This window comes from Talaromyces stipitatus, genomic scaffold, assembly GCF_000003125.1.
Source record: "Talaromyces stipitatus ATCC 10500 scf_1105507295555 genomic scaffold, whole genome shotgun sequence".
Taxonomy (NCBI): domain Eukaryota; kingdom Fungi; phylum Ascomycota; class Eurotiomycetes; order Eurotiales; family Trichocomaceae; genus Talaromyces; species Talaromyces stipitatus.
The window spans coordinates 2,727,649-2,752,326 of record NW_002990116.1 but is presented as its reverse complement, the minus strand read 5'-3'; the positions used below and the strand labels follow the sequence as shown (position 1 = coordinate 2,752,326).

Genomic DNA, 24,678 nt, shown 5'->3' with positions numbered 1-24,678 from the left:
GGCCCGGCTGGAACCTCAGGAACCTGTCCGCTCCGGCAAAAGTGGCGACTGTGACGGCACTCTCTTTTTCGATAATACGATTATTCAGAACTCTCGATTCGAGATAGTTATCTAACTGACTACCATGTGACCTAGAATAATCATATAAATACAGTTCGCTCTGGTACTATTTCGAACAACCGCTACGGCAATGGCTGTGCGCCACTGCATCACCATCGCTGGAATGGTCTTCCCGCTAGAATCCTATGTATCATACATACAATCGACAAGCTATACGGAGCGGTGGAGTGGATATGTGTGGAATATGTTCATCGTAAATAATAACATCTCGTAGCACAATTATGGTACATCGAAGAAAAGGCTGCAAAGAAGTGTTGTACATGTCGGAAAATGTGTCGCTGAACGAGAAAAAGACTTCTAATCAAATCGACCGTCCGGTTCGCCCTTGAAGCGCTTCACCCTCGTTTGTTCCCAATCGTCGAGATCCTTCGCCATCAGTTTCTAGAATGAGTAAGCATACCGCACCCGAGTCCGAACAGCCAGCCAGGTTGCCACAAGCACTTACGTAGTATTCGTCCCTGTCGCTACCGATAACATGTCTCCGAGGGTTCCTCCTGATTGACTCTTCGCCATTCTCGCCCTTCAAACCCAATGCCATTGCCTCCTCCTGATCCAGTTGACGGACTTTGCGGTCATGGCGTTCATATCGGAGGGCGGTGGCAGGGGTGAGCACAAAAGATGCTGCCACGATGACTGAGATGAAGGGTAGGCCGAACAGGAGGAAAGGGTGTCTTGGCAATTTCGCTCTATAAAGTGTTCCTAAACGTTCTCCAAGCGTGGATGATGCTGTGGTAGCTCGTCGAAACGTCTTTGAGCCGAAAGCCGGCATTTTGTGGTGTTGGCCGTTGCTGCAGAAGCTCAAATTGCTCGACGTTGATCAAGTTGGACTCTCCACTGAACGTACGTCTAGAACGAGAAGAATAAAAGAGATTATGGAATCAATCCATTCCAAGCATTATCATAGACGAAGCAGAATAAATCGTATGTTGGATGTAAAACGATCGGAAGGAGCGATCTGATTGCTCTTTCCATGTGGGGCACAGCTAGGAAATTCTTAGCCGTGCTTCGTTTTGTTCCTGAAGCAACCCCCCAACAACAATAATCGTTGCTCATCCGAGCTTCGCCTTGTCTATTGAAAAGTCCAATTTTGTCTCATTGAGGTATTGATGAACGGGTTGAGTTGATAATTTGTGCGACGCGCCAAATATTGACGAATATCCTGCCACCAACAGGGATCGCGCCAACAGTCCCAGACAGCAAAAGAACTCGTCGACTGTGCTGTCTCAACGACTTTTGACCGGCAAAAATGTCTTCAGGCGCGTTCGGTGGCTCACTGTTTGGAGGAAATAAAGGCCCATCGATATTAGGGACCAACCAGCCCGCGCAAGCAGGCTCCTCGGGACTTTTTTCTGGAAATCAACAACCAAACCAGCAACAACAGCAACCACAGCAGGCAGCGCAGAACCCATCGGCTTCGCTATCGCAATCTACTCAGTCCGCTCAAGCTACACAGCCTGCGTTTTTCAATAGCCTACTGGAACGGGGAAAGAAACGACCATTTGCTTCAGGCTCGCAGGACAACAGCTATGGCGAATTGCCTAGCCTTCAGTTAGGCCTTGATGATATCCGCAGAAAAGCTAGGGAGCTTGGTGGCCAGGATCCCAGATCGACGCGTCTATCAGGAGGTGATCAAAAGGCGTAAGTGATAATGGGTTTTATAGCTGGCTCTTCAAAACTAACAGTGGACTGTTTTGCATGGGACAGACACTACCTCCTTGCCGCGTCAGGAATCTCCCCGGGACATGCGCTGCGTGATCTAAAAGCCCTCGATTCTCAAGCGACTATACCTAGCCCCTTCAAGCAAACGGATAGCTTCGATCCTGATAATGAGAAGTTCATGAAAGGTGTACAGCAACGCGGTCGACAGGCTATGGTAGCAGAAAGCCTTGCTCGTGTCCACCGAGATTTCGATGCTTTCCTGGAAGAGAAGGTGAACATGAACTGGGACGACCAACGCCGCAAGATTTTCCAACATTTTGGTCTTTCGTCTAGAGATGATCTAGCAGGCGGTGAGAGCCTAAACCGAGGCTCATTTGGCCGTTCTACTACACAAGCCAAGCTGCCTGGTCGTATAGCAGGCACTCGAAGTGTATTTGGACGTTCGGGGTTGGAGAAATCTGTGATTGGACAACCAGGAGGCTCTCTTTCCAGCTCACAGCTCTTTGCCGACCACGGTGATAGGGCTGACGCTGGAGCCCCAGGTCCCGATACCCGCTTTCAGCGCGAGAAGATGGGCATTTTTGCTAGGAAAGTTGGAGAGCTCAATGCAGCAAGGCTTGAAGAAAAACCATACGCCATTTTCCATGAGTTTGGGGCAGTGGAAGACCATCCTGGAGGCGATGTATGTGCTCAACAAAGCCATCTTCATGAAATATCAGGCTAACAATCATAGGTGCCACGACAACTAGCAGGTGCCTATCACGCGTTGATATCAATTACTGGAGAAAAGAGTAATGTCGCGAGTTTTGGTGAGCCTGGCGCTATAAAGGAGAGAGAGTTCGCCAGTGACTATCTGAATGAGTCAAACACGTCAAAAGGAGCTACCAGCTTGAGGAAAAGAATTGTGGAGGGCTCTAGAGAGTATCTGGAGAAACTCTTCTACTCCGAAGTTGAGGCTCTCATTGCTAAAAATCCGCGCGAGGCGCAACTGGGAGGAATTCCCTCAACTATCAATAGAATTCGCGCCTATATCCGTCTTCGTGCTGCCAGAAGAGACCTAACACCAGATGGAACGGAACCGCAAACTGTGGGCGAAGATTACTGTTGGATATTAATCTTTTTCCTACTTCGATGTGGTTTTGTGACCGAAGCTGCTGAATACGTTAGTTCCGATCCAGGTTTCCGGTCGCTTGATCACAAATTCGTCACGTATATGACCACATATGCGCAAAGCAGGAGGTTACCTAGAGATCTGCAACAAAAGATCAACGGTGAATACCAACAACGGCTGCGCAATGCACCAGAGAATACTATTGATCCTTACAGGATGGCCTGCTATAAAATCATTGGTCGATGTGATTTGGGTCGCAGACGACTAGATGGTGTTGGACAGGGCGTTGAGGATTGGATGTGGCTACAATTCGCTCTCGCCAGGGAAGATGACCGCGTCGAAGAGTTTGCGGGAAATGTCTTTGGTCTCGAAGACATCCAAACTGACATTACAGAAATCGGACAACGCGTGTTTGCTAAGGGACAAGATACTCCAGGTGGTTATGGGACATTTTTCCTACTACAAATCTTAGGCGGCATGTTTGAACAAGCAATTTCGTATCTTGGGTCTCATGCTCCGGTCAGTGCTGTTCACTTTGCAATTGCCTTGGATTACTATGGACTTCTGCGCGTTGCGGACTTTTACACAGGTAGAGAGGAGATTTGTAAGTTCTGCAATTTCAATTTTGATGAACCGGAATACTGACCTCCAAAGTGTCATTTACAACGAAACAATTCCCACAAATCAATTTTGCGTACTTGATCACGCAATATACCCGCGAGTTCCGCACTGGCAATGTTGAAGCAACTATCGATTATTTCGCGCTTATTTGTCTGAACGCCGATTTACCTGGCGCACTCGGAAAGTCACAAGCATCTGTTTGTCATGAAGCGTTACGGGAATTCATCTTGGAAACCAGGGATTTTGCGAAATTGCTGGGTGATATCAGGGCAGACGGCGTGAGAATTAAGGGTGCTATAGAGCGACGTCTTAAACTCATCAAGCTCGTCGACCAAGATGAGTTCCTCCGGACGATCACAGTGCAAGCGGCAACAGTTGCAGATGACAAGGGTTTAACTGCCGATGCAGTACTTCTCTACCATCTCGCCGAGGACTACGATCGTGTTATTGAAATCATCAACCGCTCTTTATCCGATACTGTGTCACTAGACCTAGGCCAGTCAGTCTCAGACTTTCAACCCTTGAAACCCAGAGTTGAACAAGGAACCTCTACATCAGCGGAATCGGGCAGCAGTCTTAGTCTGACAACAGTTTACGACCCTATGGCTTTGGCAAGGAACATGATCAGTCTTTACAACAGCAACGCCCTCTATTACCAAAAGATTCGCCAAATCAACCGCGATGCATGCGGACTCTTGCTTCGAATGCTGGAAGCGAAAAGTCACGTTGAGAGTGGTAATTGGGCACCAGCACTGGACGTAAGTTTATCCATAAAACCATCTAGTTCAAACCATCTCTAACTTTCTAAACAGGCAATTAACGACCTTGGAATTCTTCCGCTCCGCGCCAAGGGCTCAGTCCCCTACATCCGCAACCTAGCCCAAGCCTTCGCGTCTTTACCAAGTGTGATATCCCGCAACATCGGACCACTAATCATCTGGAGCATAACCTGTATCGGCCGTGAGCGCGACCGTCTTTATGCAGGCGCTTATGAGAATGAGATTCGCCAAACCCTTGCCGAAGAATTGTTGGCAATGGCCAAGGATTTGATGTTGTTTGCTGGTATGATCAAATATAAGCTGCAGCCGAGGGTTTATGAGACGTTGGCTAGGGCCGGTGCTGAGATTGGTGCTTTTTGATGGTAGTCATTACATAGCAGGTAGAAAGAGGAGAGCATGAATTGGGCAATAGGTTAGGATTGTTATTATAGTTGACTACACATAGTCATTGACTGGAAAAAGCTTCATAATCCAGTCGTCTAATTCGCGCTCATCATTTGATTTTACCTAGGTGCATGTTCCCATTAACATACCTACCCCCTATGAAGTTGTAGCTGAGCAATTATAGCTGAGGTGTCACGTTCCTTGTGACACACAGTCATCGTATCCTAGCATAAAGGCTCATTGCATCCCTTTTACATGATAAGCAAGAGGATTATCATGCAATGATACATATCCAAAAATGACCAATTTTATTAGTGTAGCATGTATTACCTTCATATACACATAAACCCTGTGTCTAGACAACAATGCATGCAAAAAACATAAACGTATATTCATCAAAACAATTTAAACAAGAGGCAAGCACGACAAGAAAAATACCAAATGCCACGACTACACAGCCACACCAAAAAGCAAGCTTCATACACTACACAAAAAGAGAGGGCATTATATAGAACATCTTGCAGGAATCAATTACGCCGGCGCGGAGGCAGGAAAAGCGATACCACTCTTACCCTGTCCAACGGTATAAAACTTCCCACCAGCAGTTGAATAAGATGACGACGACGAACCAAGTGCCAAAGTATCAAAGCGGTCGATGCCGAGGGTCTCAAGGTCATTGTAACCAGATAGATAGAATCCGATTATAACGACTAGGTAGGTTAAGACCAGGATCGAGCCTTTGAAGTAATTGCTTTTCCCTTCTCCGTAGACGTATGAGAGGAGGAAGACGCAGAGGATTACGGTTATCATGTCCCATTGGGGGAATATAAGGCTGAAAACGACACGTTAGCTGTGAGTTAGAATATATGTGGCAGCTGTGGAACGTACTTGAATGAATGGCTGATCAGGTCAGCCGGGTCAATGAATCGTGCGTTCACAGCACTGTATAGTACGAGTGCTGGGATTTGGAGTAAGCAGACTTGAAGAGCGTATGCAGAACCAATCTCCATAGAAAGCGCAATGTTTCCATTCATCGCAAATGAGATGGCATTCTAGAATCCGAACCAGTCAGTCGTGATCTCATCATGAAATAGTATAGAAAACTTACCAAGAACTCAGTTGTATTCGGCACCAATGCAAACAAAGTAATACCCAAAAACTTTTCGTCTATATCCACGCTTTCCAAAACGACATCGACAGTATCGACGAGGATCTCAGCGATGACGGCGTAAAGAACCGTGGCTCCAAGAAGTATAACTGCACTCTTCGTTTTGCTCCAGTTCGGCGCATCGTGACCTCCGCCAGTATGCGTCTCTACTGGTGCCCCGGTAAACTCGTGCTCCTCGGTAATAGGTCCCGATTGACTTGTGGTCTTTGCTTCTTGCGCTCGTCCCGGGTTCCCGGAGGTTCTGTGATGATGATTTCGAGTGGAATCGCGCGCGGCTACCGTTGCAGCGGTCGCTGCGACTTCAGCCACTTGACGCGCGAGGTTTTCGTTGTCTTCCTCCGTCAGCCCGCGAAGGTGCAACCCGTGGAGGTCATCTGGAGATTTCGGTCGGGATGGATCCAAATGTGGTGGTAACCCGTTGACGGAGCCAAAATCAAAGCTTTCATGTTCAAGACCAATTTGCTGCAATGATTGTCCCAAGATACGTTTGTATAATTGAGACTCTCTGATATTATTCGATTGAATATCTCCACCGAATCCAGATAGGCCATTTGGGTGCTGAGAATGGCGCGAGTCGTGCATGGACGATTCATGTCCTACAGCAGGAGCTTTCTTTTCGTCTCCATCAGTGGCCCATATGACGGCAGCATGGGTCCGAAGAGTGAACCACAGGCCGATAATGTATGACAAAAAGAGGAAGACGGCCGCAAACCAGCAGAATGGCTGTACTGCTTTGCGGAAGAACTCATCATTAATGGCAGGAGATTGTGAGAAGTAGCATCGGCGGCAATCACGTTCGTCAAACGAATTGGCGCATGACCGGCAGTTAAGCTCGTGCTGTCGGGAGTCAGTATACCGTGATACAAAGTCATGTCTAGAGTGAACACATACACTACCGTATATTTGATAAAACAAAGTTGGTCCGAACGCAGCAATTACCGCGAAGAGTAGCATGGTCGAAGTAACGCCTGCAGATTTCACGTTAAATCTCTGCGTTTTGCGACGAATCGCACCAAAACACATTGACAATCCCGGTAGGAAGAGAATACCGGCAAATATACTGCCAATCAAACTTCCTTCAACTAACTGAGCTTTGCCCTGGTCGAGAGCAACGCAGTAGAGGAAAACTTCTACTACAGTAGAGAAGAAAGCGTTGATAGCAGCACCCAGTCCCATGGAAGACTGGGCGGAAATGGAAGCAACTGCTTGGCCGATGAAGTATGCTAGAGGAATTATTGACAAAAGGGATAGTGTGAAGACAAGGCCCGGATGTGTCAACCATGAATCAAACCCGAAGGTCACATCCAGCACCCAGTAGTCAAAGATAACGAAAACTACGATGCTCATGAGGTTGAAAAGGAAGATGTTGGTTCCGTCAATAGTGTACTTCCAGTAGCGCAGACCAGCCGCCCTGTACGTACACAGGAGGATTGAAGAGGAAGGGCTAGATGGCAACCGCGTGTATGTGGAATCGTAGTGAAAAGACAAAGCAAGAGGATGGCGACGAAGGTGGTCCACAAGTATATTCATCACGCGGCCCATGGGTATCAAGAAGACAAAAAACCAACATATTAATGACACCAAAAGCATCAGCGGGCCCGTGAGGAAATAGAAAAATGCAAAGAAAACAACTCTGGCCAAAGTCCACTCGCCGCGGCCAAACAGTCTTCGTTTTGGTCTGGAAGAATTCGACCCGAGGCGACCACCTCTACCAGTACGTCCGAGCAGACTGTCATGTTCACTGAACCCCGAGTCGATGCTACTTCGTCGTCGCCCGACAAGGGATCTGCTGCTTGTGGGACCAAAGAACAGTCGTCCATGCTCCAAGTCTCCGCTCTGCCACTGCTCATATTCGCTGATACTGCGACCCTCGCCTTCATCCTCGTCGACATAATGCTCATCGCTTTCTAGCCGAACAAATGACCCGAAGGGATAAAGCATATAACGGGACAGACCGAAGAAGACGTTTCCATACTCTCTTGCGTGAGGAGAGAAGATACAAAGATAACAAGCTATACCGCCAACCAGGGCAGCAATCGCAAGCCACCATCCGAATATAAATGACCACATTAGATTGACAAGAAATAAGAGGTTGTTAACACGTCCACCGGGAGACGAGTGGATATCACCTTCAGCAGTCTTCTCAACCGAGCGGTTCTTCTTGTATAGCGCAGGCTTCCAAATTCTGATACCGAACGGATGTGTCTCGTTGATCGCTGCTTGACGGTCCCTCAATGTAAAGCTCTCTGCTTCACTGCGGTTGTCGGCGTCATCGTTATCATCTCCATTCTCATCCTCCAAGCCATCCTCCAAGTCATCCTCCCCGAAGTTACTCGGTCCGGCTTCAGGGAGTGTAAAGTCGTCGTCATCATTTTGCCAGCTACCTTTATGGGTCAAAGGGGCTGTTGCATTGTTTCGTCGCCTCAGTGTGGAATTCTTAGTCGTCGTGGGAAGGATCCTTGGGGAAGGTTGTGCCGGGATGCTCGTCTGCTGTTGTTGCTGCAAGGCATTGTCCTGCTCAACTTCACGGGCATCATCATCAACGGAGAACTCTTGACCTCGATAAGGCTTCGAAGACATTCGGCGTATCGTAGATGGTTTTCTTGTCCGCTCAGACTGGGGACCGATATTTGGAGATTGAGGGTGTTGATGACGACCAGATCCAGAACGTATCGATTCATCTTCCGTTAAATTCGCCCGTCCAGAAGACTGAGTGATAGACCCTAGAATCCATAGTATGAGCTTTAGGAATTTGAAGTGAGGATTTTGGTCACGGGGAATCCTACCATAACCACGGCCTTGCCTAGGCCGTTGGAACGCCTCTCTGCTGGACGACGCATCTTCGTCAGTCTGCACAATAGTAGCATAACTCGACGACCCGTACTCTGCGCCAGAGTCTTCTGCTGGATGCGACGAGTCGCCTCGCGATTCGTGGTCAGCCATTGTTGCGGCTGAGGATGTCTATATGATATGATTATCTTTGAATATCAGGCCGCTAGGATAACGTTCAAAGCTCGCGACGCGCTGTCAGCTGTTTGCAATGTAGTTGATCTACCTCTCGCGTTCGTATTGACAGCTCTTGTTAAGCATATTGCGTCAGTAAAAGAGGCTGGGGATGTCCCCGAACACTCATTTAGGAATTCAGAAGTTGAAGGAGGGAAGCTAAAGGTTGCATGAGGCAGGCGGACCAAGCAGGTTAATTATGCATGAGTAGCTCACGGGGTCTGCTCCGCTTCCACGTTAAGAGTCTAAAATTCTTAGGTATTGTTTACTACGTCACTTGAAGAGAGAGGATGAGACTATAGACGAGAATTCGAGAATTTATTATAATAGCCTTGACCTTCGCGCAAGACATTGTTAAGGTGGATTGGAATCAGACTAGATGCAGCTGACTAGTACGTATGTAGATAGCTATGGTTTGGATGTTTCCTCGCTTCGAGACAGCGTGCTTAGCTGTAGATGAGCTGATCTGACCAACCTCAGCCATATAATCAGTCACATAACATTCAAACTAAGCCATCATATGAATAAGTATTCAGTTGAAGGTGAATTGTAGATTCGTTGCTCAGAAGCTCTTGGCGGGGAAGAATCCAGCCACAGCTGATAGGTATGCACTCGGTGGCTGGTGGATGTGGCTTGTGGCTAGCGGCAGAGCACCTTCCGTGGAAGCTCGTCGAGATAAATGCTCGTCATCCCATCACACGGCTTGCCTCCCATCACAACCCATTTCCACGTCCTTGATATCTACCTGCTTGTCATTAGAGCCACTCAATATACTGCACATAATCCACCGACAACTCGATATAATCTGACAAGACCTCCTGCGCCGTCAAAGGGGAGCCGCCTCTCCATCTTCATCAACCATGGCGTTGGACAACTACTATCGCAACAAAATCGAGAGCATGAAGCTCGAGATTATACAGGGCCAAGCCGTACTACGAAGATTAGAAGCTCAACGAAATGATTACAACTCCAGAGTCCGTCTTTTGAGGGAAGAACTTGGGTTGCTACAACAACCTGGATCCTATGTTGGTGAGGTGGTTAAGGTGATGGGCACCAAGAAGGTGCTTGTCAAGGTCCATCCAGAGGGGAAATACGGTAAGTTTGCGTACATGTAGCAAAAGTGAAGTGATGGTGATGAGCGGTTTCAGTGGCTAATGATGCGGTGTCTAGTTGTCGACATCGCCGATAACGTGGATGTTTCTAAACTCACCGTCGGCAAGCGTGTTTCCTTACTTTCCGATACATATAAGCTTGAAAAGATGCTTCCGTCGTCCGTTGATCCTCTCGTCTCGCTGATGATGGTGGAAAAGGTTCCAGACAGTACTTACGATATGATCGGTGGGCTGGACCAACAAATCAAGGAAATCAAGGAAGTCATCGAGCTTGGATTGAAACACCCAGAACTTTTCGAGTCGCTCGGTATTGCTCAACCCAAGGGAGTGCTTCTCTATGGACCACCTGGTACGGGAAAGACGCTACTGGCACGAGCAGTTGCTCACCACGCAGACTGCAAGTTCATTCGGGTTAGTGGATCGGAATTGGTACAAAAGTATATTGGGGAGGGAAGTCGAATGGTGCGAGAATTGTTTGTGATGGCCAGAGAGCATGCTCCCAGTATCATCTTCATGGATGAGATTGATAGTATCGGATCTAGTCGAGTTGAGGGTAGCAGTGGTGGTGATTCCGAGGTACAGCGAACGATGCTGGAACTCTTGAACCAGCTTGATGGATTCGAGCCCACCAAGAACATCAAGGTTATTATGGCAACGAACCGATTGGATATCCTCGATCCTGCCCTTCTGCGACCTGGACGTATTGACCGAAAGATTGAATTCCCACCTCCAACGTATGTTCTGTCTACTTTTATAGTATTTTAGTATCATGCTGACCTTTCTTATGTAGTGTGGAAGCTCGAGCGGACATTCTACGTATTCATTCCCGATCCATGAACCTGACGCGCGGTATCAACCTGACAAAGATTGCTGAGAAGATGAACGGATGCTCCGGAGCTGAGTTGAAGGGAGTCTGCACCGAGGCGGGCATGTATGCTCTACGAGAGCGACGAGTGCATGTGACTCAGGAGGACTTTGACCTGGCGACGGCCAAGATTCTGAACAAGCACGACGACAAGGAGGTGAGTCTGGGCAAGGTCTGGAAATAGACAGTACGTACGTTATCGTCGTAGTCGTTGTCGTACGCGGTCAGGATGCTGGGAGTTGTCGCTATTCATACACCATTGTTTGATCGGCGAGCCAAGCATTGGCATAGCTTCATTGGCATGGACTATTGGGAACTATGTAATTTAGAATCATAGCGAGCTTAACGAGTGTTGCACTACGTTTGGTATGTGCTACCTGCATGTTGTGATCTGTCTTGGTCTGTATCTGTAGATCTGATTTTCAGTGTTGTCTCGGTATAGTCTGGGCATCACTCAGCCTGAGTAAGCTTCTGAGAGTCTGGACTTAGTCAGATCGACCCACTCGGGCTAGCCCCGGCGCGTGACCTTCCTTTCTTTTTTAAAAGCGGAGATTGCGGGGCGATGCTATAAAAATTATCTATCCCCAATTGACAAGAAATCCACGTCTGCCGGTGCTCCGGAGTGGCGATAAGCCAGTCGATCTTTGCTGGATGGATATGCTGATTGCGAATACTCTATCGGGCTGTTGGCTGCTTTTCCGAGTTGTACGGACGCCTCCGCACTCTGCCTGTCAAGATGATCTCCTGTCAGCAGATCCGGTGGATATTGGCTGATGAATATGCACTTGGGGGGCTATGGCTTGGTGGTGCAGATCTGTTTAGGCTTTTAGGCTTATTAGCCGGCTATCACTCCTCCGGACTGATGAGGCGAATCTATTATTCTATGAATACTAAACCCCGAACCATTGGCTGACTTGTCAGGTACACTAGTCTCTTTTGCTTCACCTGAAGGTCTTGTCCTACCTGGAGACAGTTGACAGTCAGTCTGTCAGACATATAATCCTCCCTCATCTCTGCATTCTTCTCCCTCTCCCTCTTCTCCCTCTTCTTTCAGATTCACAACCAGCAAACCAATAAACAACCCAGAGCTGGGAGACTCCACTCGCACGTGTTGCTTACCACCTTTTTTCTGGTGACTAAGGCACCGTTCCTCCGGGTTTACTCTTTTGGTCCTTCCGCTCGAACAGATCGAAGGAACCAAAAAATTCAACCTGTTCACGCGGTACGTCTCCATTATTAATATTTTATATCCATTATCATATACAATGGTTCAATCAGCTGCTCGATGCTTGATACAGATCTTGTTTCAAGCTTCGCCGTTGTATTGTTTGATCTAGCTGCTGATAACAAAAGGCGCTCCCGAGTCTCCATTTCGACCCACTTTGCTAGTCAAGGGGTCAACCAGGCCCGGAATTTTTTTCTTACTTGCCAGTTTGGGACACAATTGGGGGATGTGCAAGTAACAAGGGACGATCGAGAAAGAAGAGCATTTTCAAAGAATTGGTCTAATTTAAGAATCTGTCTCTCCCACTTTCTTCTTCCTCTGACTCTGCCTCTGACTCCGCATCACTCGATCAGTTTATATACATTGATAGTCTAGACACTTGGATGGGGATTATCACCGACACTTCACGACAGAATAACAAGAACAAATCCAACCAGTCCACAGAACGAAATTAAGCATGTCTGCCGCCGTGCACACACCTACTATTGATCTCTTAGAGATAGAGCTGGCAAGGGCCAGGAGTGCTCTACATGAAGTCCAACCCAGCCCGCTCCAGATATTGTCCCTGGACGATGTCACAACAGGAGCGCTGGCTGCTCACAAGAACCACCTGATCAGTTACGACCATGACTTCTTCGCTGGGAGTGCTGCTCGTCTCACTGCAAAGGAGTTAGGACTCATCTCTGTTCAAGAAATCGTTCCTACCCCTGAAGAAGAGATTTGCCCACCGCTACCGGTCATTCCTACTAATATTTTCGATCTCCTGGCCAACAGTGTGGTTTTGCATCACCTGATTCCACTGCTGCCAGTCTCGGCATTGATGTCTTTGGCTTCAACGAATAAAGCAGTACGCTCCGTCGTCATGGAAACTCCATATGTGTTCAGACATCTCGATTTGAGCACATGTCGAGTAGCTCAAATTCCGGAAAGAAAAGCCATCGATGCCGGTGGCGAGCAATGGCGAAACGAGAGGATGGATGAGTCCGTTACGGAAGATGAGTTCTACGCTGGGCCGTTACGAGGGATCTTTTCCCGTCTTGAGCGCCAGTCACTTTTAGGGAGTGTGCGAACATTGATATTGGACGGTCTATCTGTTCCGGCTGATCTGGTCGCCGATATCATTCTGACTGATCGATTTAATGTGAATATTCTCTCGATTCGGGAATGCTCCCATCTCAATGAGCGTAAGCTCATGCAGATACTGGAATATGCAGTGCGCCCAACCCGTCCGGCAAAGACGCCGAAAGTGAAAGGTATATATTATTTCACGCCGAAGGAATCAAATGAAAAGTCACACCAACGTCGAGGCTCATCCCGGCGAGAATGGTGGCAGACGCGAGTTAGTGGTCAGTCAACATCACGTTCGGCAACTGATCCAGAGTCGCAACAAGGTGAGAGTCTCAATGAGTGGTACAAACCATTTGGCAAGGTCCTGAAACGCAACATTGAAGCCGGCTGGGCTCAGACGCTTAAGAAATGCGAGGGTATCATCTCCTTTGATGCTGTTCTATGTCGGGGCCCGAGACACAACGCCGACCTTTACGCATCGACCAACAAGACGCTACCCTGCCCAGGAGACCCTCTTCTGCCTGCAGCCATTGCAACAGTCTCTTTGGGACCCCGTGGCTGCGATGGTTGTCGCACGTCTCCTGAAGGTCCCGCAATCTGGGCCGAATCTCCTGATTCTCATTTCCCTCTACTTAACCCTCTACCCCTCTACGCATCCAACATTACCGATGCTAAACGACCTGTGCCAAGGAACGAGACTGCTGTTATGTTTGCGCGTTGTGCAGATTGTTTGCAGAGCAGGTGGTGCCATCAATGCCACAAGTGGTTCTGTTTCAACTGTTTACCGAGGCCGGAGGAAGCAGTGACTCGTCTCTCGCCTCATCAGACTGTCATACGCCGACCAGGCGCAGGTGAACCTAGAGATTTTTCACCAGAGAGGCTGGGACCAGGCGTGAGCAGAGATTGTTGGGAATGCGGGCCCACAGTAGGTTTCAGTAGCTAGACACTGTGTAGGATTTCACTAACTGTATAATAGTGTGCAAGCTGCAAGCTTGAGCGTCAACGCAGTTGCGGTACTTGCTATGGCGAGTACTGCCTCAAGCACAACGATGGATGTTCCTCCACAAAAGTATGTATCATCGCCACGTACCGGATTTCTAGTCTAACCTGCTCATAGTGTGACTGGTGCAACACGAGTTCTCGCCGACTAGGCAGTGACCTCTATTGAGAGGAAACCTTACGAATAATGTCCCGATATAAACCCTACTCTTTAATTACAACGAGCCATAACGCAGAGCAAGTACAAACGATACGCAAATAGTGCTGGAAACTTGATCGGTATCTCGAGACCCTGAAGGTGGCTTCTAATGATTTATACTATTATGATACGATAAAGACTACACTCTACTCACATAATCTCAACAATTTTCATCCATACAGTACATTAGTAAAAGTGAATCGTAGAAGCCAATCACCGTCGAGCTGATTAAGATCGCGGGGCGGATATCGATTAGATAAGATAAGGATTAGCAACGCAAAGTAGCTTCCAGAACAACCGTCAGCAACATCTACAAAACAAACCTCTTAACTTATAACCATTTGAAACATGTACAATATTTGAATGACGAGTTTCTGAACATATTGATATCATAACGCAGTTATGGCAGACCAAACTTCCAATTCGATGATATTGAAATGGTCCTCTCAGCTAATACTATCCACTCCGGCACATACCTCACGATCACTACCAGGCGACAAAATCCTCCTTCCCCCCTCAGCACTCGAGCAACTTCTCTCCGCAGCTCCGGTCGTACAAGTCGATAATCCACAGACAAACTTTCACCAACAACATACATCCATATTCGACCCGTTCAATCCATATACCTTTGCAGCTGAATCGAGAGCGCGCGCGTACGCTTCGTCCGGTGGCGCTCAACAACAACCACAATTACCGCATCCGCTTACCTTTCGCCTTGTGAATCCGCGTAATGGGCGAGTGGTATATGCGGGTATTCGCGAGTTTTCGGCTGAGGAGGGACATGTATGTTTAAGTAAATTCTTACTGCATGCCTTGGAGTTAGATGGACAGCTAGAAAAAGATGAGAAAGAAGAGGAAGTCACGGTCACGGTTCACGCGCAGCAACTTCCCAAGGGAACATATGTACGACTCCGACCTCTTGAAGCAGGGTACGACCCTGAAGATTGGAAGGCTTTATTAGAACGACATTTACGCGAGAATTTCACTACGTTGACGGTTGGCGAGCTGCTCACTGTCCCCAGTGGACGAGGTCGATTCTTCGAATTCTTGATAGACAAAGTCGCACCGGAAGAAGGAGGGGGAAGTGGGATATGTATAGTCGACACCGATCTGGAAGTGGATATCGAGCCGTTAAATGAGGAACAAGCGCGAGAAACATTACAAAAGCTTTCGCAAAAGGCGGCGCGGAAACCAGGCTCTGAAAAGGGGAGCTCGCCGGGAGGTCCGATTAAGAAAGGTCAACAAATCCAAGGACGGGTTAAGAGCGGTGATTACGTGGATTATGAATTATCTGATACGGCGATAAAGGAAGGAGGACGACGACTACAATTGGAACTTGAGGCTGTTGATGGAGCTGATTTGGATATTTTCGTTAGTCCATTCTCGGCATATCAAAGGGCGCAACCTCGGAGTGATGAGCATGTCTTTGGTGATATGTCGTCGAAGTCGTTTAAGGTTTTGAAATTGGATTCTTCTCTGCCGGAAATGGCTGATGCGGAGAAGCTGTATGTCTCTGTGCATGCTTTCTCGCTCCATGATGAAGATGATACGGAGGCGCCGTTCGAATTTATGCTTCGCGTGGTTGATACTGTCCAGGCTGACGGTGACGAGAATATGATTGATGTGAATGAGCACAATCCCGACGAAGTTCAATGTAAAAACTGTCAGCAATGGGTTCCTCGACGTACGTTATTTTTACACGAGAATTTCTGTCTACGGAATAATATTCTCTGTCCAAAGTGCAAGAATGTCTTTCAGAAATCCTCGAGCGAATGGCAAAATCACTGGCATTGTGAACATGACGAGTCTTACGGCAACGATAAACCGAGCAAAGAGAAACATGACTATATATTCCATAAATCGCATTCATGCTTCAATTGCGACTATACTGCAGACAATCTACCATCTCTCGCGCACCATCGGACAACTAGGTGTCCCGGAAAGCTGATCCTGTGTCAGTTCTGCCACTTAGTTGTCCCCCAACAGGGCGATTCAGACCCGGACATGAACGACCCCGAAGTTTTACTCTCTGGTCTCACACCGCACGAAATCATCGACGGGGGCCGTACAACAGAATGTCATCTCTGCAACAAAATCATTCGACTCCGCGACATGAAAACCCATCTACGCCATCACGACCTCGAGCGTCTCTCACGACCTGCACCATCGATATGTCGAAATGTGAATTGCGGTCGTACCTTCAAAAGTCGAACTACACCCCTAGGTCTGTGTAATATATGCTTTGCACCGTTGTATACAGATGCGCACGACCCAGAAGGAAAAGCCTTAAAACGACGTATTGAGCGAAGATATCTCTCTCAAATGCTTACAGGTTGCGGTAAATCCTGGTGTCGAAACGTATATTGCAAAACAGGACATCCAAACTCCTCCTCCGCAAGCACGGAGCTGCTAACATCCTCCAAGGAAATTCTACAAGTCATTAAACCTCTCATCGCTTCGATAAACACGCAACCTAATCAGACCGATTCGACTGCGGAGGGAGACAGGTTATTCTATCTCTGTGCGGATGAAATGAGTCAACAGCGCCGGGTGATAGGTGAATTGATTGCTGCAGAGGGAGTGTATGATTTGAGATGGTGTCTTGCTGCGTTGGAGGCAAGTAGTGGGGATTTGGAGAAGGCGAGGGAGTGGATGAGTTCATGGGCGCCTAGGAAGGATGAACAGCGATAATACATATATCATAGCATAATCTATCATAAGTCATGTATATTCGGTCTACTATACAACTACCAGTAACTCATATAACGAACCCTTCGTGCTTAGATCTCAGCTGTTTCTGGTCAATGAAGGCCATGTACGTATTAATAACTCCCCGTCTTAGCGGCCAAGGTACCACTCCCCCTCGATGAAAAGATCCCCATAATGCCAAACACAATATAAAACAATGCCAAGGGATAAGCCACCAGGAACCTCATACCACGCATTCTGCCCACAGCACAAAACATGCCCGAACTGCTATAAGTGCACCACCCCACGGCGGCAGAGGTAAGTAAATACCCAAACATAGTATCCATAGGAATCAACACTCCGATCAAACTGGTCAAAACAAGCGGCAAAAAACAGTACCCCAACACACTAGCGGAGCGCGGAAATGTCAACGTAGCCGAAAAATGACCCGTTGTCGCAACCCCACCAGCGATATGACCAGGCGGCTTCTGATGAGGATCATAATTATTCGGATCCGCCGCATTGGGGATCGGTGATGCCGCATTAACGACGCTGGTTGTATCCAGGGAAGGAGACATTAGACTCAGGATGAGATGTAGTGCCAAAGTACCGAATACAGCGACGCCGTAGATGTAGCCGTAAAACACTTTGCCGGAGAACAGGAGGAATGTGCCGTATAGAACGATGTAGAGGATTGCGCCGTATAGGTCGCTGTCGTCCATGAGGTGTTGGTCTATTTGTGCGAAGGGGTTGAGGACGGTAAGTGTCTATATAATCAGCATCAGTATTCATCCGCAATCACTCTATACTGATAGGGAGGGAAATACCTTGGTCCGAATATGATCAAAATTAACACCCAACTCCTCCAACAACGGCGGCTCACCATCATACCCTTCCGTACCAAACGCAGCTAACCATCCTGTCCTTAACCCTCCCTGTTCCCCCATTCTACCAGATACGCCGCTAGAGACCCCAGCAGCACCGAATCCGCCTGCTCCTCCATAACCACCACCTGCTGATGAGCCGGAATATGCTTGGGTGGATGGTTGGCCGCTATAGCCGATACCGTAAGAGGCTTGGGATGGTGTGGTGTGGCCTGAGACTGAGTAGGAGGATGGGTAGAATTGGAGGTTTTGAGGGGATTGGGAGCCGTAGTATTGGGCCATCGTGGCCAGATGTGTGCGCAGTCTTCTTCTTTTAGGCCTTTGGTAGCCGGAGCCAAAATGAGAATAGGTTTGGTTTCGGTATGGATCAGGTCCAGAATGTGTTTGTTGAGTACTTCGTGAGATATTGATGTGAACGTGTTGTTTCAAGGTTGTAAAGTTGTAGAAGAAGTTGTGGAGTAGACAGCTTGGCCGGTGGGAGCTCCCGTGATTGGCTGCCACCATCAGCAGGCTGATAGAAACAAATACGTCAAGGATAAAATTTTGAACGCTCTAAATAATCTGGTCAATGTATCTAATGCTACAATACAAGTTTACATGAAATTGATGCCTATGCCCAATTGAAGTCCTTTTCTTCCCTCCTCTCCCTTGCGCTGGTAGATGGGAAGAGAGAAATTCAGCTCAAATCGAGCAACGGGATGCGCATAAACCAATCCAATACCAGCAGCAGTACTGGGGAGACCGTTGGTGAGTTCGCTTATGGCTGACGAAACCGCATTCTGCACTTGATCGTTGGTCTTTGGCCGTTCGTTTTCGGAGGTGCGAAGGGAGAGAAGACGGCCGGCGTTAACAAATGCTTGCAGGCGTAATGGCGTATCTTTACCGACGCGAGGGAGAGGAACAAAGAGATTCGCACTTCCTGCAGCGTAAATATCGCCTCCTACTGCGTCGCTGCCGTCGCGCGGTCCAAGCCCTGCTTGACGGAAGCCACGAACATCTGTGGGACCGCCGAGCAAGAAGCGATCGTTGATGCGCGATGGTTGTGGTGTCGCACTTGAGTTGAGATTAAGAGGATAGAGAAGTCCGGCACGAAGGCCTGTCGTGAAACTGACGCCGCTTGGACCTTTGATGAAAGGAAGAGGGATGGGAATGGCACCCTGAGTTTCGACTTCTGACTTCCAGAATGCGACGTCTCCTTTAAGTGGTCCAATACCAGCTACCTCGTTAAGAGTTTTCGCATATGTGCCACTAGACGGAAGAAGAGGATGATCTCTGCCATCACGGACCCAAGTATATGAAATGCTGCTTTTGACACTGTCGCCCGCATCGCCTCTAACAACTAACGAAGCATCTGGTGATAGTGCAGTAACTTGACGCCAGAATCCGTTATATGTAAGTTCGTGTCGTTGACCTGATTGGTTTTGCCATCGTAGTCTAGCCCATCCACCCTTCAAGACTTCTTCATGACTGGCCCAGGGTTTCTGCGTTGCACTAGCTACGGCGCCGACTTCTAGGCGAAAATTGGGGTCGCTTAATATCGGGGTCTCGAATGCAGCTTGGTATGCAGATCTCGTTCGTGTGCCCAAAGATGCATTCAAGTTCAAAGACTCAGCGCCGCCGAAGATATTGCGCCACAGCAGGTTTCCGTACGCAGAGCCTTCGGCGTTGCCTAGGTCAGTTCCGGTTTTCAGGAGGATCCGCGATTTCTCTCGGACAGATAGGTACACATCTAAATCTGTAGGTAACGCATTGGGATCTGTTGGTTTGTCCAGGAAAACTGAAATTGGTTCGTGAAAGATGTCTGGAACGATATATTAGCCGCGGCCCGTAGAAGACGAAAAAGAGTCCTACCGAAACCGCTGAGTTTGTTTGCTTCTTGCGAGACACGTTGCAGAGCTTCTGCTAGTGTGTACGGCTTTGTCTGATTGGCACTGAGTATCGGATTGAAGATGCGTTCCAAGAAACCTTTCCGTGTATGATTCGCGTTGAGTATCTGTATGCGGGATATCGTGCATGGTAGCGTCGAGTTCTCATCAATCTGGGACAGAATTAGGACGCTTCTATTCTTCACTTTCAAACAATTCTTACCATCTCTGCAAGCCGAGCTTGCGCTTTCTGGTAGATGGCATTGATGCGCTCATTGACAGCTTGCTGCTGCTCCTCCAATACTTTCGGATCGGCGGGTTGCTGTAGTCGATTGAAGATCTAGCGATAATAAGCTTTGCGCCCATTTGACAGTATATTCAGTACATCAAAACATAGAACTTACATCCTCGTCATCACCGATAATCGAGGAAGCCATCTTTCCGGCGCAATGCTTGCACTGGGAAGTGTTTTTGTGTAGGGTGAACGAAGACCTTGACGGAATCGGAACTGGTGATGGTCCGTGCGTGTTGACAGCCGGGATGTTCAGATTTGCGGCCGACAGGCTGTCGAACCGACAGCAGTGTCTGACAGCGCTTGGCAATTATTCCTCAGAATCCCCACGGGGACAGAAGTTGAAAAAACAAAACTATTATGGCTAATTATAGTGAAACTCTGCATGACAATGATTTCTTTGAAGTGAATACAGCTTCTTCTCTTTTGGGCGCCGTTGACACCGAAGCTGATGTGGACTCTATCTCAACGAGTCGTTCTACACAAATCCCAAGAATCAATCCACAAGCATTGCCGTGCTGCAACGAAAGAGGAAAAGATTCGAACCAAAAGAACATTATTTCTGTAAATATTGCCCTCCTCAAGATCAAAAAAGACACCATGCGTCAGCCCAGGGGCTGCAACGTCATCTACGGAGACAACATGAGATTCACTGGAGCCCGGAAGAGAATAGTATTCGCACGACGGCGAGAAATCTCGGAGAGAATTCAGTTCAGGAGCTGTATGGAAAGCTTTTAACAAAAGCAGAAGTTCAGGGCCTTGAGGGCGAGGTGCTAAGGCGGATGGTACAGCAAGATGCTGTGAAACGAACACTTTTGAATCTTATTATCATACGACGACTTCCATGCTCCTGCGTAGAATGGCTGAAATGTCATACTTTCGTTAAGGCATTAAATCGAGAATAGCCCTCGTTTATCCCCAATCATCGTTCAACAATAACAGAGTGGATTGCGGAACACTTCGTCCAAGGCCAGGATACTGTGCGAAAAGTACTTCAATCTGCAAAGACGAGCATCCATCTTGCTGTTGACATCCGGACTTCTCCAAGCCATTCCCTTCTTCTCGGAATATGTGCCGGCTTTGTCGATATCCAGGATAATATCAGAACCCTCTGAATGCCCTTCGTCCATTACATAGTCAGGGTGGAGCAGGTCAGTGGGAGGCGCTTCGTCCGGTTCTCATTGAGTATGGAATTGAAACGAAGATTGGAGCCCTCGTTAGAGATCATGCCGGATCAAATGACGTTCTCTGTCGTATGATAGGCCAATGGCAGCCTCGAGCATGAGATTACGTGGACCGCAACGCATCAAAGAATTCGCTGTCAAGGACGTGTCATCAACCTCATCGTTCAGACCTTTCTGTTCAGTTCAAAGGGGGGTGAGAAGCTCATGGAGTTATACGATAAAGAAGATGAGGAATAGGAAGGAGAGGAGACTGAGGAAGAAGCCTTACAATCAATACTACTACCAGCCACGTCGAAAGACAAAAGGAAAAAGAAAAATGAGGAACCTGACGAAAGAGACAAAAACATTCGAGATATCATGGAACCAATGGGAAAACTCCACAACAACGTTGTACACAAGTCTATGGCTCCTCGACTCCAACGTGCCCAGGAAAAGTGCGCAACCTACGTCCAGAGATTAGACGCTTTCCGTACTATGAGCAGCCCGTATTCTCAATCCACAATGTCGGACAGCCTTTTTAAAAGACGGGAACGGGAGTATCGCCACCGAAGGAGAAAAGAAGCTCTACATTGTACGGAAGCTCTGGGAGAGATTCCACGACAAAATTCCATTTTCAGCTGTGCTGTACGAGTCTGAAAGTGTAGGCAAGCATGCTCTCCAGCCAGAGGTAAATCTCTGTCTTCCGTAAAGCTTGTCACATGCATATTTTGAAGCAAACTCGTCCGTCGAATCAGGATTAGTTTGATAACTATAATGGTGAGAACCCAATTATGCTGGATAATGATACCACCGCCATTCAATGGTGGAGTCAGTCTATCCGGTATGGAAGATATCCAAGGCTCTCGCAGTTTGCAATCGAAGTTCTCTTGATACCCGGAATGAGTGACAAGCCAGAAAAAGTTTTTTCAGGTTCTCCTTATCGTGTCCCATGGGATCTTACGAAATCTAGTGCAGGGCTGCTTGAAGCATCAGAATGCGCAAAGGACTGGGATGGGCAAGGAATTCTAGATACTCTTCTATAATCTTTATATGGCATAACTAATAATGCGTATTATTATTTATTATATCTGTCAGAAGAATCAAGAATCCGCAGCCAATGGATTGACTAGATAGTGTTACACTACTGCACCACGGAAGCAAGGATTATCCGAAACCACTAGGGTTAGGGTAACAGAGCCAACAGAGCGATGGCTATGTTGGCTATGATGAGATAAACAGAGCAAGCAGAGCAGAGACTCTGATGGCTATGTTGATGATGGAATATATAAGGACGCTCATTACAGCATGTATTTAGTTTTATTCTATCGTCTTGAATTAACCGTGCTAAGTACCCCTTAGCTTTGACAACTTGAGTATACGTTCTTCTATCGAACCGGATATTCATCCTTTTGTTAAGACTTTGCTTTCAAGAAGCCTTTCGTACTTAGAAGCCTTATAACTTCAGCGTGTTATAAGCTATCCGAGATATACTCGACGGTAGTTTGACCGAAGTTTCCGACAATATCATGGATCCTTTCTTATCCAATCTAGTATTTATAAACTTGCTGAATGGCATAGCAGTTAGTAATTAATAGATTTAAGAGAGATCAAAACGATGTAAATATTTGCCAACAGATATTTGGGGGTTAGGAACGTTTATGAGGCGACTTATGACTTTGCCCAAGAACTACTACTACGTATGGGACATTTCGGGATCTGACAGACAAAAAGAAATGGAGACGAGACAAAAAACCAAGGGAAAATAAAAAGAAAAAGGAAATGGGACGAACCCGGATCGAACGGGTGACCTTTCGATATATGTGAAACCAAAGTAGACTTCAGTCGAATGTGACTCCCAACTACACCACCGCCCCATGATTGATTCTATGGTATATTTAATGGTATATATTCTAATACCCACGCTACGTACTTACTGTTCAGTCTGGTTACTCACTCGATGTTTGTACAAAGGCCAGGGAATTTATATTTCTTCTGTTTGACTATATAGTACTATTAATAATAATGGATATCGCTCTCAAGGCAGCGGCGATGTACTAGATTGCGGGACCGTATGTAAACAATGATTGGTTAAACACGCTATCCGCCGTATCATCTCCCTCAGTCAACCATCGCCATACGCACTCCATTCTACACCTTCAGACTACGGCTTTTGGTATTCCTCCTTTACTCGTCGATATCAGCTCGCCCAGAAGTCACATCTCACAGTTACCATGGCTACAAAAGCAGCACACAAACGAGTATGTGTCCAGAGAGCACCCTTTCATCATTGATTCTAAGCTGACCTTTGGCGACCTTTCCTAGCTTACGAGGGAATATCAGAATATCCAAAAGAATCCTCCTCCATATATTGTAGCACATCCCTCAGAAACCAACATACTAGAGTTAGTCTCCCGCTCTTGGCAGAACGACGATTCCACTGACTTCCACTGACTTTGGACTCCAGATGGCATTATGTCCTCACCGGTCCGCCGAAAACTCCGTATGAGAACGGACAATACTGGGGTACATTGATATTCCCTCCCGAGTATCCATTTGCACCACCAGCTATCCGAATGCATACACCCAGCGGCAGATTCCAACCATCTACGAGATTATGTCTCAGCATCAGCGATTTCCACCCCAAGTCGTTCAATCCCGCATGGGAGGTGTCGACCATCCTTATCGGACTGTTGAGTTTTATGACTAGTGAAGAAATGACGACCGGTAGTGTTAGTGCCTCGGACAGCGAACGCAGATTATTTGCCGCACGTTCACGATGGTGGAACTCGACTGGGGGAGGATCACAAACAAACCTCCCTGCAGGCGTTACAGCCTCCAGTAAGGGGATCAATAACATCAAGGCTGGTGACGGCGGGTTGAAGTTCCGGACCGAATGGCCAGAGTTAGATCAGGAGAACTGGAAGTGGATAAAAGATAACCGTATCGATGCTGCGACAGGACATATCATCCCAGACCCTAATGCGGTGACGTCGAATAACTGCTCGCCCGAAACCTCAGCCTTCCGTCGACGACCTGTTGGAAGTGGACCGCGTCTCGGCGCTGTGATGGAAGGTGGGCACGTTGCGAGAGAGGCAGGCCAGGGCTGGGTTCGACGACACAAATTCTGGGTTGGACTGGCTGTGATTTTTGGATATGCGCTCATATCGAGGCTATACCAGGACATACAGAGTCCTTAATCATTCAATGAAGCTGATAGAGGATTGAGTGTTTGCCGTGTTTGACATTAGCTTTTATGCTGGTCGATTATTCTATATTTCATAGACTTTACATTTGTGTATTAACAGCTATTCAGGCATTCGACTAATAATTATTATTTTATTTGGCTATCCATGACCTTGTACTTTTCAGTGTAATTCCTCGTCTACTATGTAGACCACGATACTGCACAACTTATGTTGCAGCCTTAGCCCTTAGGCACTTCCAGCAAGATCCACCGCCGAGCGTCATCGCGC

General features: G+C 47.5%; 8 protein-coding genes and 1 non-coding gene across 9 annotated transcripts, besides 1 other annotated feature; 4 read left to right on the top strand and 5 right to left on the bottom strand.

The window, feature by feature from the left end:
• Positions 1 to 284: 284 nt before the first annotated feature.
• On the bottom strand, positions 285 to 1,047 carry TSTA_121200 (cytochrome c oxidase-assembly factor cox16, mitochondrial precursor, putative). The gene is made up of 2 exons (XM_002482323.1): positions 566 to 1,047; positions 285 to 501 (listed from the first exon to the last, which is right to left on the bottom strand). Exons 1-2 carry the CDS (start codon positions 887 to 889, stop codon positions 418 to 420), a joined length of 408 nt encoding a protein of 135 aa, XP_002482368.1. The 5' UTR covers positions 890 to 1,047; the 3' UTR covers positions 285 to 417.
• A 319-nt stretch (positions 1,048 to 1,366) lies between these two features.
• Positions 1,367 to 4,782, top strand: TSTA_121190 (nuclear pore protein (Nic96), putative; the record flags this gene model as incomplete). The annotated part of the gene is made up of 5 exons (XM_002482322.1): positions 1,367 to 1,758; positions 1,825 to 2,461; positions 2,513 to 3,494; positions 3,545 to 4,269; positions 4,324 to 4,782. 5 exons carry the CDS (start codon positions 1,367 to 1,369, stop codon positions 4,648 to 4,650), a joined length of 3,063 nt encoding a protein of 1,020 aa, XP_002482367.1. The 3' UTR covers positions 4,651 to 4,782.
• Positions 4,783 to 4,980: 198 nt separating this feature from the next.
• On the bottom strand, positions 4,981 to 8,785 carry TSTA_121180 (calcium permease family membrane transporter; the record flags this gene model as incomplete). The annotated part of the gene is made up of 5 exons (XM_002482321.1): positions 4,981 to 5,506; positions 5,563 to 5,726; positions 5,783 to 6,679; positions 6,734 to 8,565; positions 8,629 to 8,785. The coding sequence occupies 5 exons, from the start codon at positions 8,783 to 8,785 to the stop codon at positions 5,206 to 5,208; spliced, it is 3,351 nt and encodes a 1,116-aa protein (XP_002482366.1). The 3' UTR covers positions 4,981 to 5,205.
• Positions 8,786 to 9,353: 568 nt separating this feature from the next.
• Positions 9,354 to 11,237, top strand: TSTA_121170 (proteasome regulatory particle subunit Rpt6, putative). Its single transcript, XM_002482320.1, has 3 exons — positions 9,354 to 9,940; positions 10,016 to 10,691; positions 10,748 to 11,237. Exons 1-3 carry the CDS (start codon positions 9,706 to 9,708, stop codon positions 11,004 to 11,006), a joined length of 1,170 nt encoding a protein of 389 aa, XP_002482365.1. The 5' UTR covers positions 9,354 to 9,705; the 3' UTR covers positions 11,007 to 11,237.
• Positions 11,238 to 11,744: 507 nt separating this feature from the next.
• Positions 11,745 to 17,004, top strand: TSTA_121160 (ubiquitin fusion degradation protein (Ufd1), putative; the record flags this gene model as incomplete). The annotated part of the gene is made up of 6 exons (XM_002482319.1): positions 11,745 to 12,044; positions 12,176 to 13,231; positions 13,262 to 14,040; positions 14,092 to 14,184; positions 14,764 to 16,507; positions 16,574 to 17,004. The coding sequence occupies exons 2-6, from the start codon at positions 12,505 to 12,507 to the stop codon at positions 17,002 to 17,004; spliced, it is 3,774 nt and encodes a 1,257-aa protein (XP_002482364.1). The 5' UTR covers positions 11,745 to 12,044; positions 12,176 to 12,504.
• Positions 15,662 to 18,312, bottom strand: TSTA_121150 (Golgi membrane protein, putative). Its single transcript, XM_002482318.1, has 2 exons — positions 17,829 to 18,312; positions 15,662 to 17,768 (listed from the first exon to the last, which is right to left on the bottom strand). Exons 1-2 carry the CDS (start codon positions 18,165 to 18,167, stop codon positions 17,136 to 17,138), a joined length of 972 nt encoding a protein of 323 aa, XP_002482363.1. The 5' UTR covers positions 18,168 to 18,312; the 3' UTR covers positions 15,662 to 17,135.
• A 112-nt stretch (positions 18,313 to 18,424) lies between these two features.
• TSTA_121140 (mitochondrial outer membrane protein (Sam50), putative) lies at positions 18,425 to 20,187 on the bottom strand (the record flags this gene model as incomplete). The annotated part of the gene is made up of 4 exons (XM_002482317.1): positions 18,425 to 19,686; positions 19,737 to 19,923; positions 19,974 to 20,090; positions 20,155 to 20,187. The coding sequence occupies 4 exons, from the start codon at positions 20,185 to 20,187 to the stop codon at positions 18,479 to 18,481; spliced, it is 1,545 nt and encodes a 514-aa protein (XP_002482362.1). The 3' UTR covers positions 18,425 to 18,478.
• Positions 20,188 to 21,936: 1,749 nt separating this feature from the next.
• Positions 21,937 to 22,215: a mobile genetic element.
• A 770-nt stretch (positions 22,216 to 22,985) lies between these two features.
• TSTA_121130 lies at positions 22,986 to 23,079 on the bottom strand. Its single transcript has one exon. It is a non-coding gene; the product is annotated as a tRNA-Phe (tRNA).
• A 284-nt stretch (positions 23,080 to 23,363) lies between these two features.
• TSTA_121120 (ubiquitin-conjugating enzyme Ubc6, putative) lies at positions 23,364 to 24,437 on the top strand. Its single transcript, XM_002482316.1, has 3 exons — positions 23,364 to 23,463; positions 23,528 to 23,607; positions 23,670 to 24,437. Exons 1-3 carry the CDS (start codon positions 23,437 to 23,439, stop codon positions 24,400 to 24,402), a joined length of 840 nt encoding a protein of 279 aa, XP_002482361.1. The 5' UTR covers positions 23,364 to 23,436; the 3' UTR covers positions 24,403 to 24,437.
• The last annotated feature ends 241 nt before the right edge of the window (positions 24,438 to 24,678 follow it).

What these genes read in the sequence shown, in the direction of transcription:
- TSTA_121200 (XM_002482323.1), bottom strand. Translation starts at nt 889, where the DNA reads ATGCCGGCTTTCGGCTCAAAGACGTTTCGACGAGCTACCACAGCATCA. An exon ending in GCGACAGGGACGAATACTAC is followed by an intron (nt 502 to 565) that starts GTAAGTGCTTGT and finishes TACTCATTCTAG; the next exon opens with AAACTGATGGCGAAGGATCT.
- TSTA_121170 (XM_002482320.1), top strand. Translation starts at nt 9,706, where the DNA reads ATGGCGTTGGACAACTACTATCGCAACAAAATCGAGAGCATGAAGCTC. An exon ending in CCATCCAGAGGGGAAATACG is followed by an intron (nt 9,941 to 10,015) that starts GTAAGTTTGCGT and finishes TGCGGTGTCTAG; the next exon opens with TTGTCGACATCGCCGATAAC. An exon ending in ATTGAATTCCCACCTCCAAC is followed by an intron (nt 10,692 to 10,747) that starts GTATGTTCTGTC and finishes TTTCTTATGTAG; the next exon opens with TGTGGAAGCTCGAGCGGACA.
- TSTA_121150 (XM_002482318.1), bottom strand. Translation starts at nt 18,167, where the DNA reads ATGGCCCAATACTACGGCTCCCAATCCCCTCAAAACCTCCAATTCTAC. An exon ending in TTGATCATATTCGGACCAAG is followed by an intron (nt 17,769 to 17,828) that starts GTATTTCCCTCC and finishes CTGATTATATAG; the next exon opens with ACACTTACCGTCCTCAACCC.
- TSTA_121120 (XM_002482316.1), top strand. Translation starts at nt 23,437, where the DNA reads ATGGCTACAAAAGCAGCACACAAACGA. An exon ending in CAAAAGCAGCACACAAACGA is followed by an intron (nt 23,464 to 23,527) that starts GTATGTGTCCAG and finishes GACCTTTCCTAG; the next exon opens with CTTACGAGGGAATATCAGAA. An exon ending in TCAGAAACCAACATACTAGA is followed by an intron (nt 23,608 to 23,669) that starts GTTAGTCTCCCG and finishes TTTGGACTCCAG; the next exon opens with ATGGCATTATGTCCTCACCG.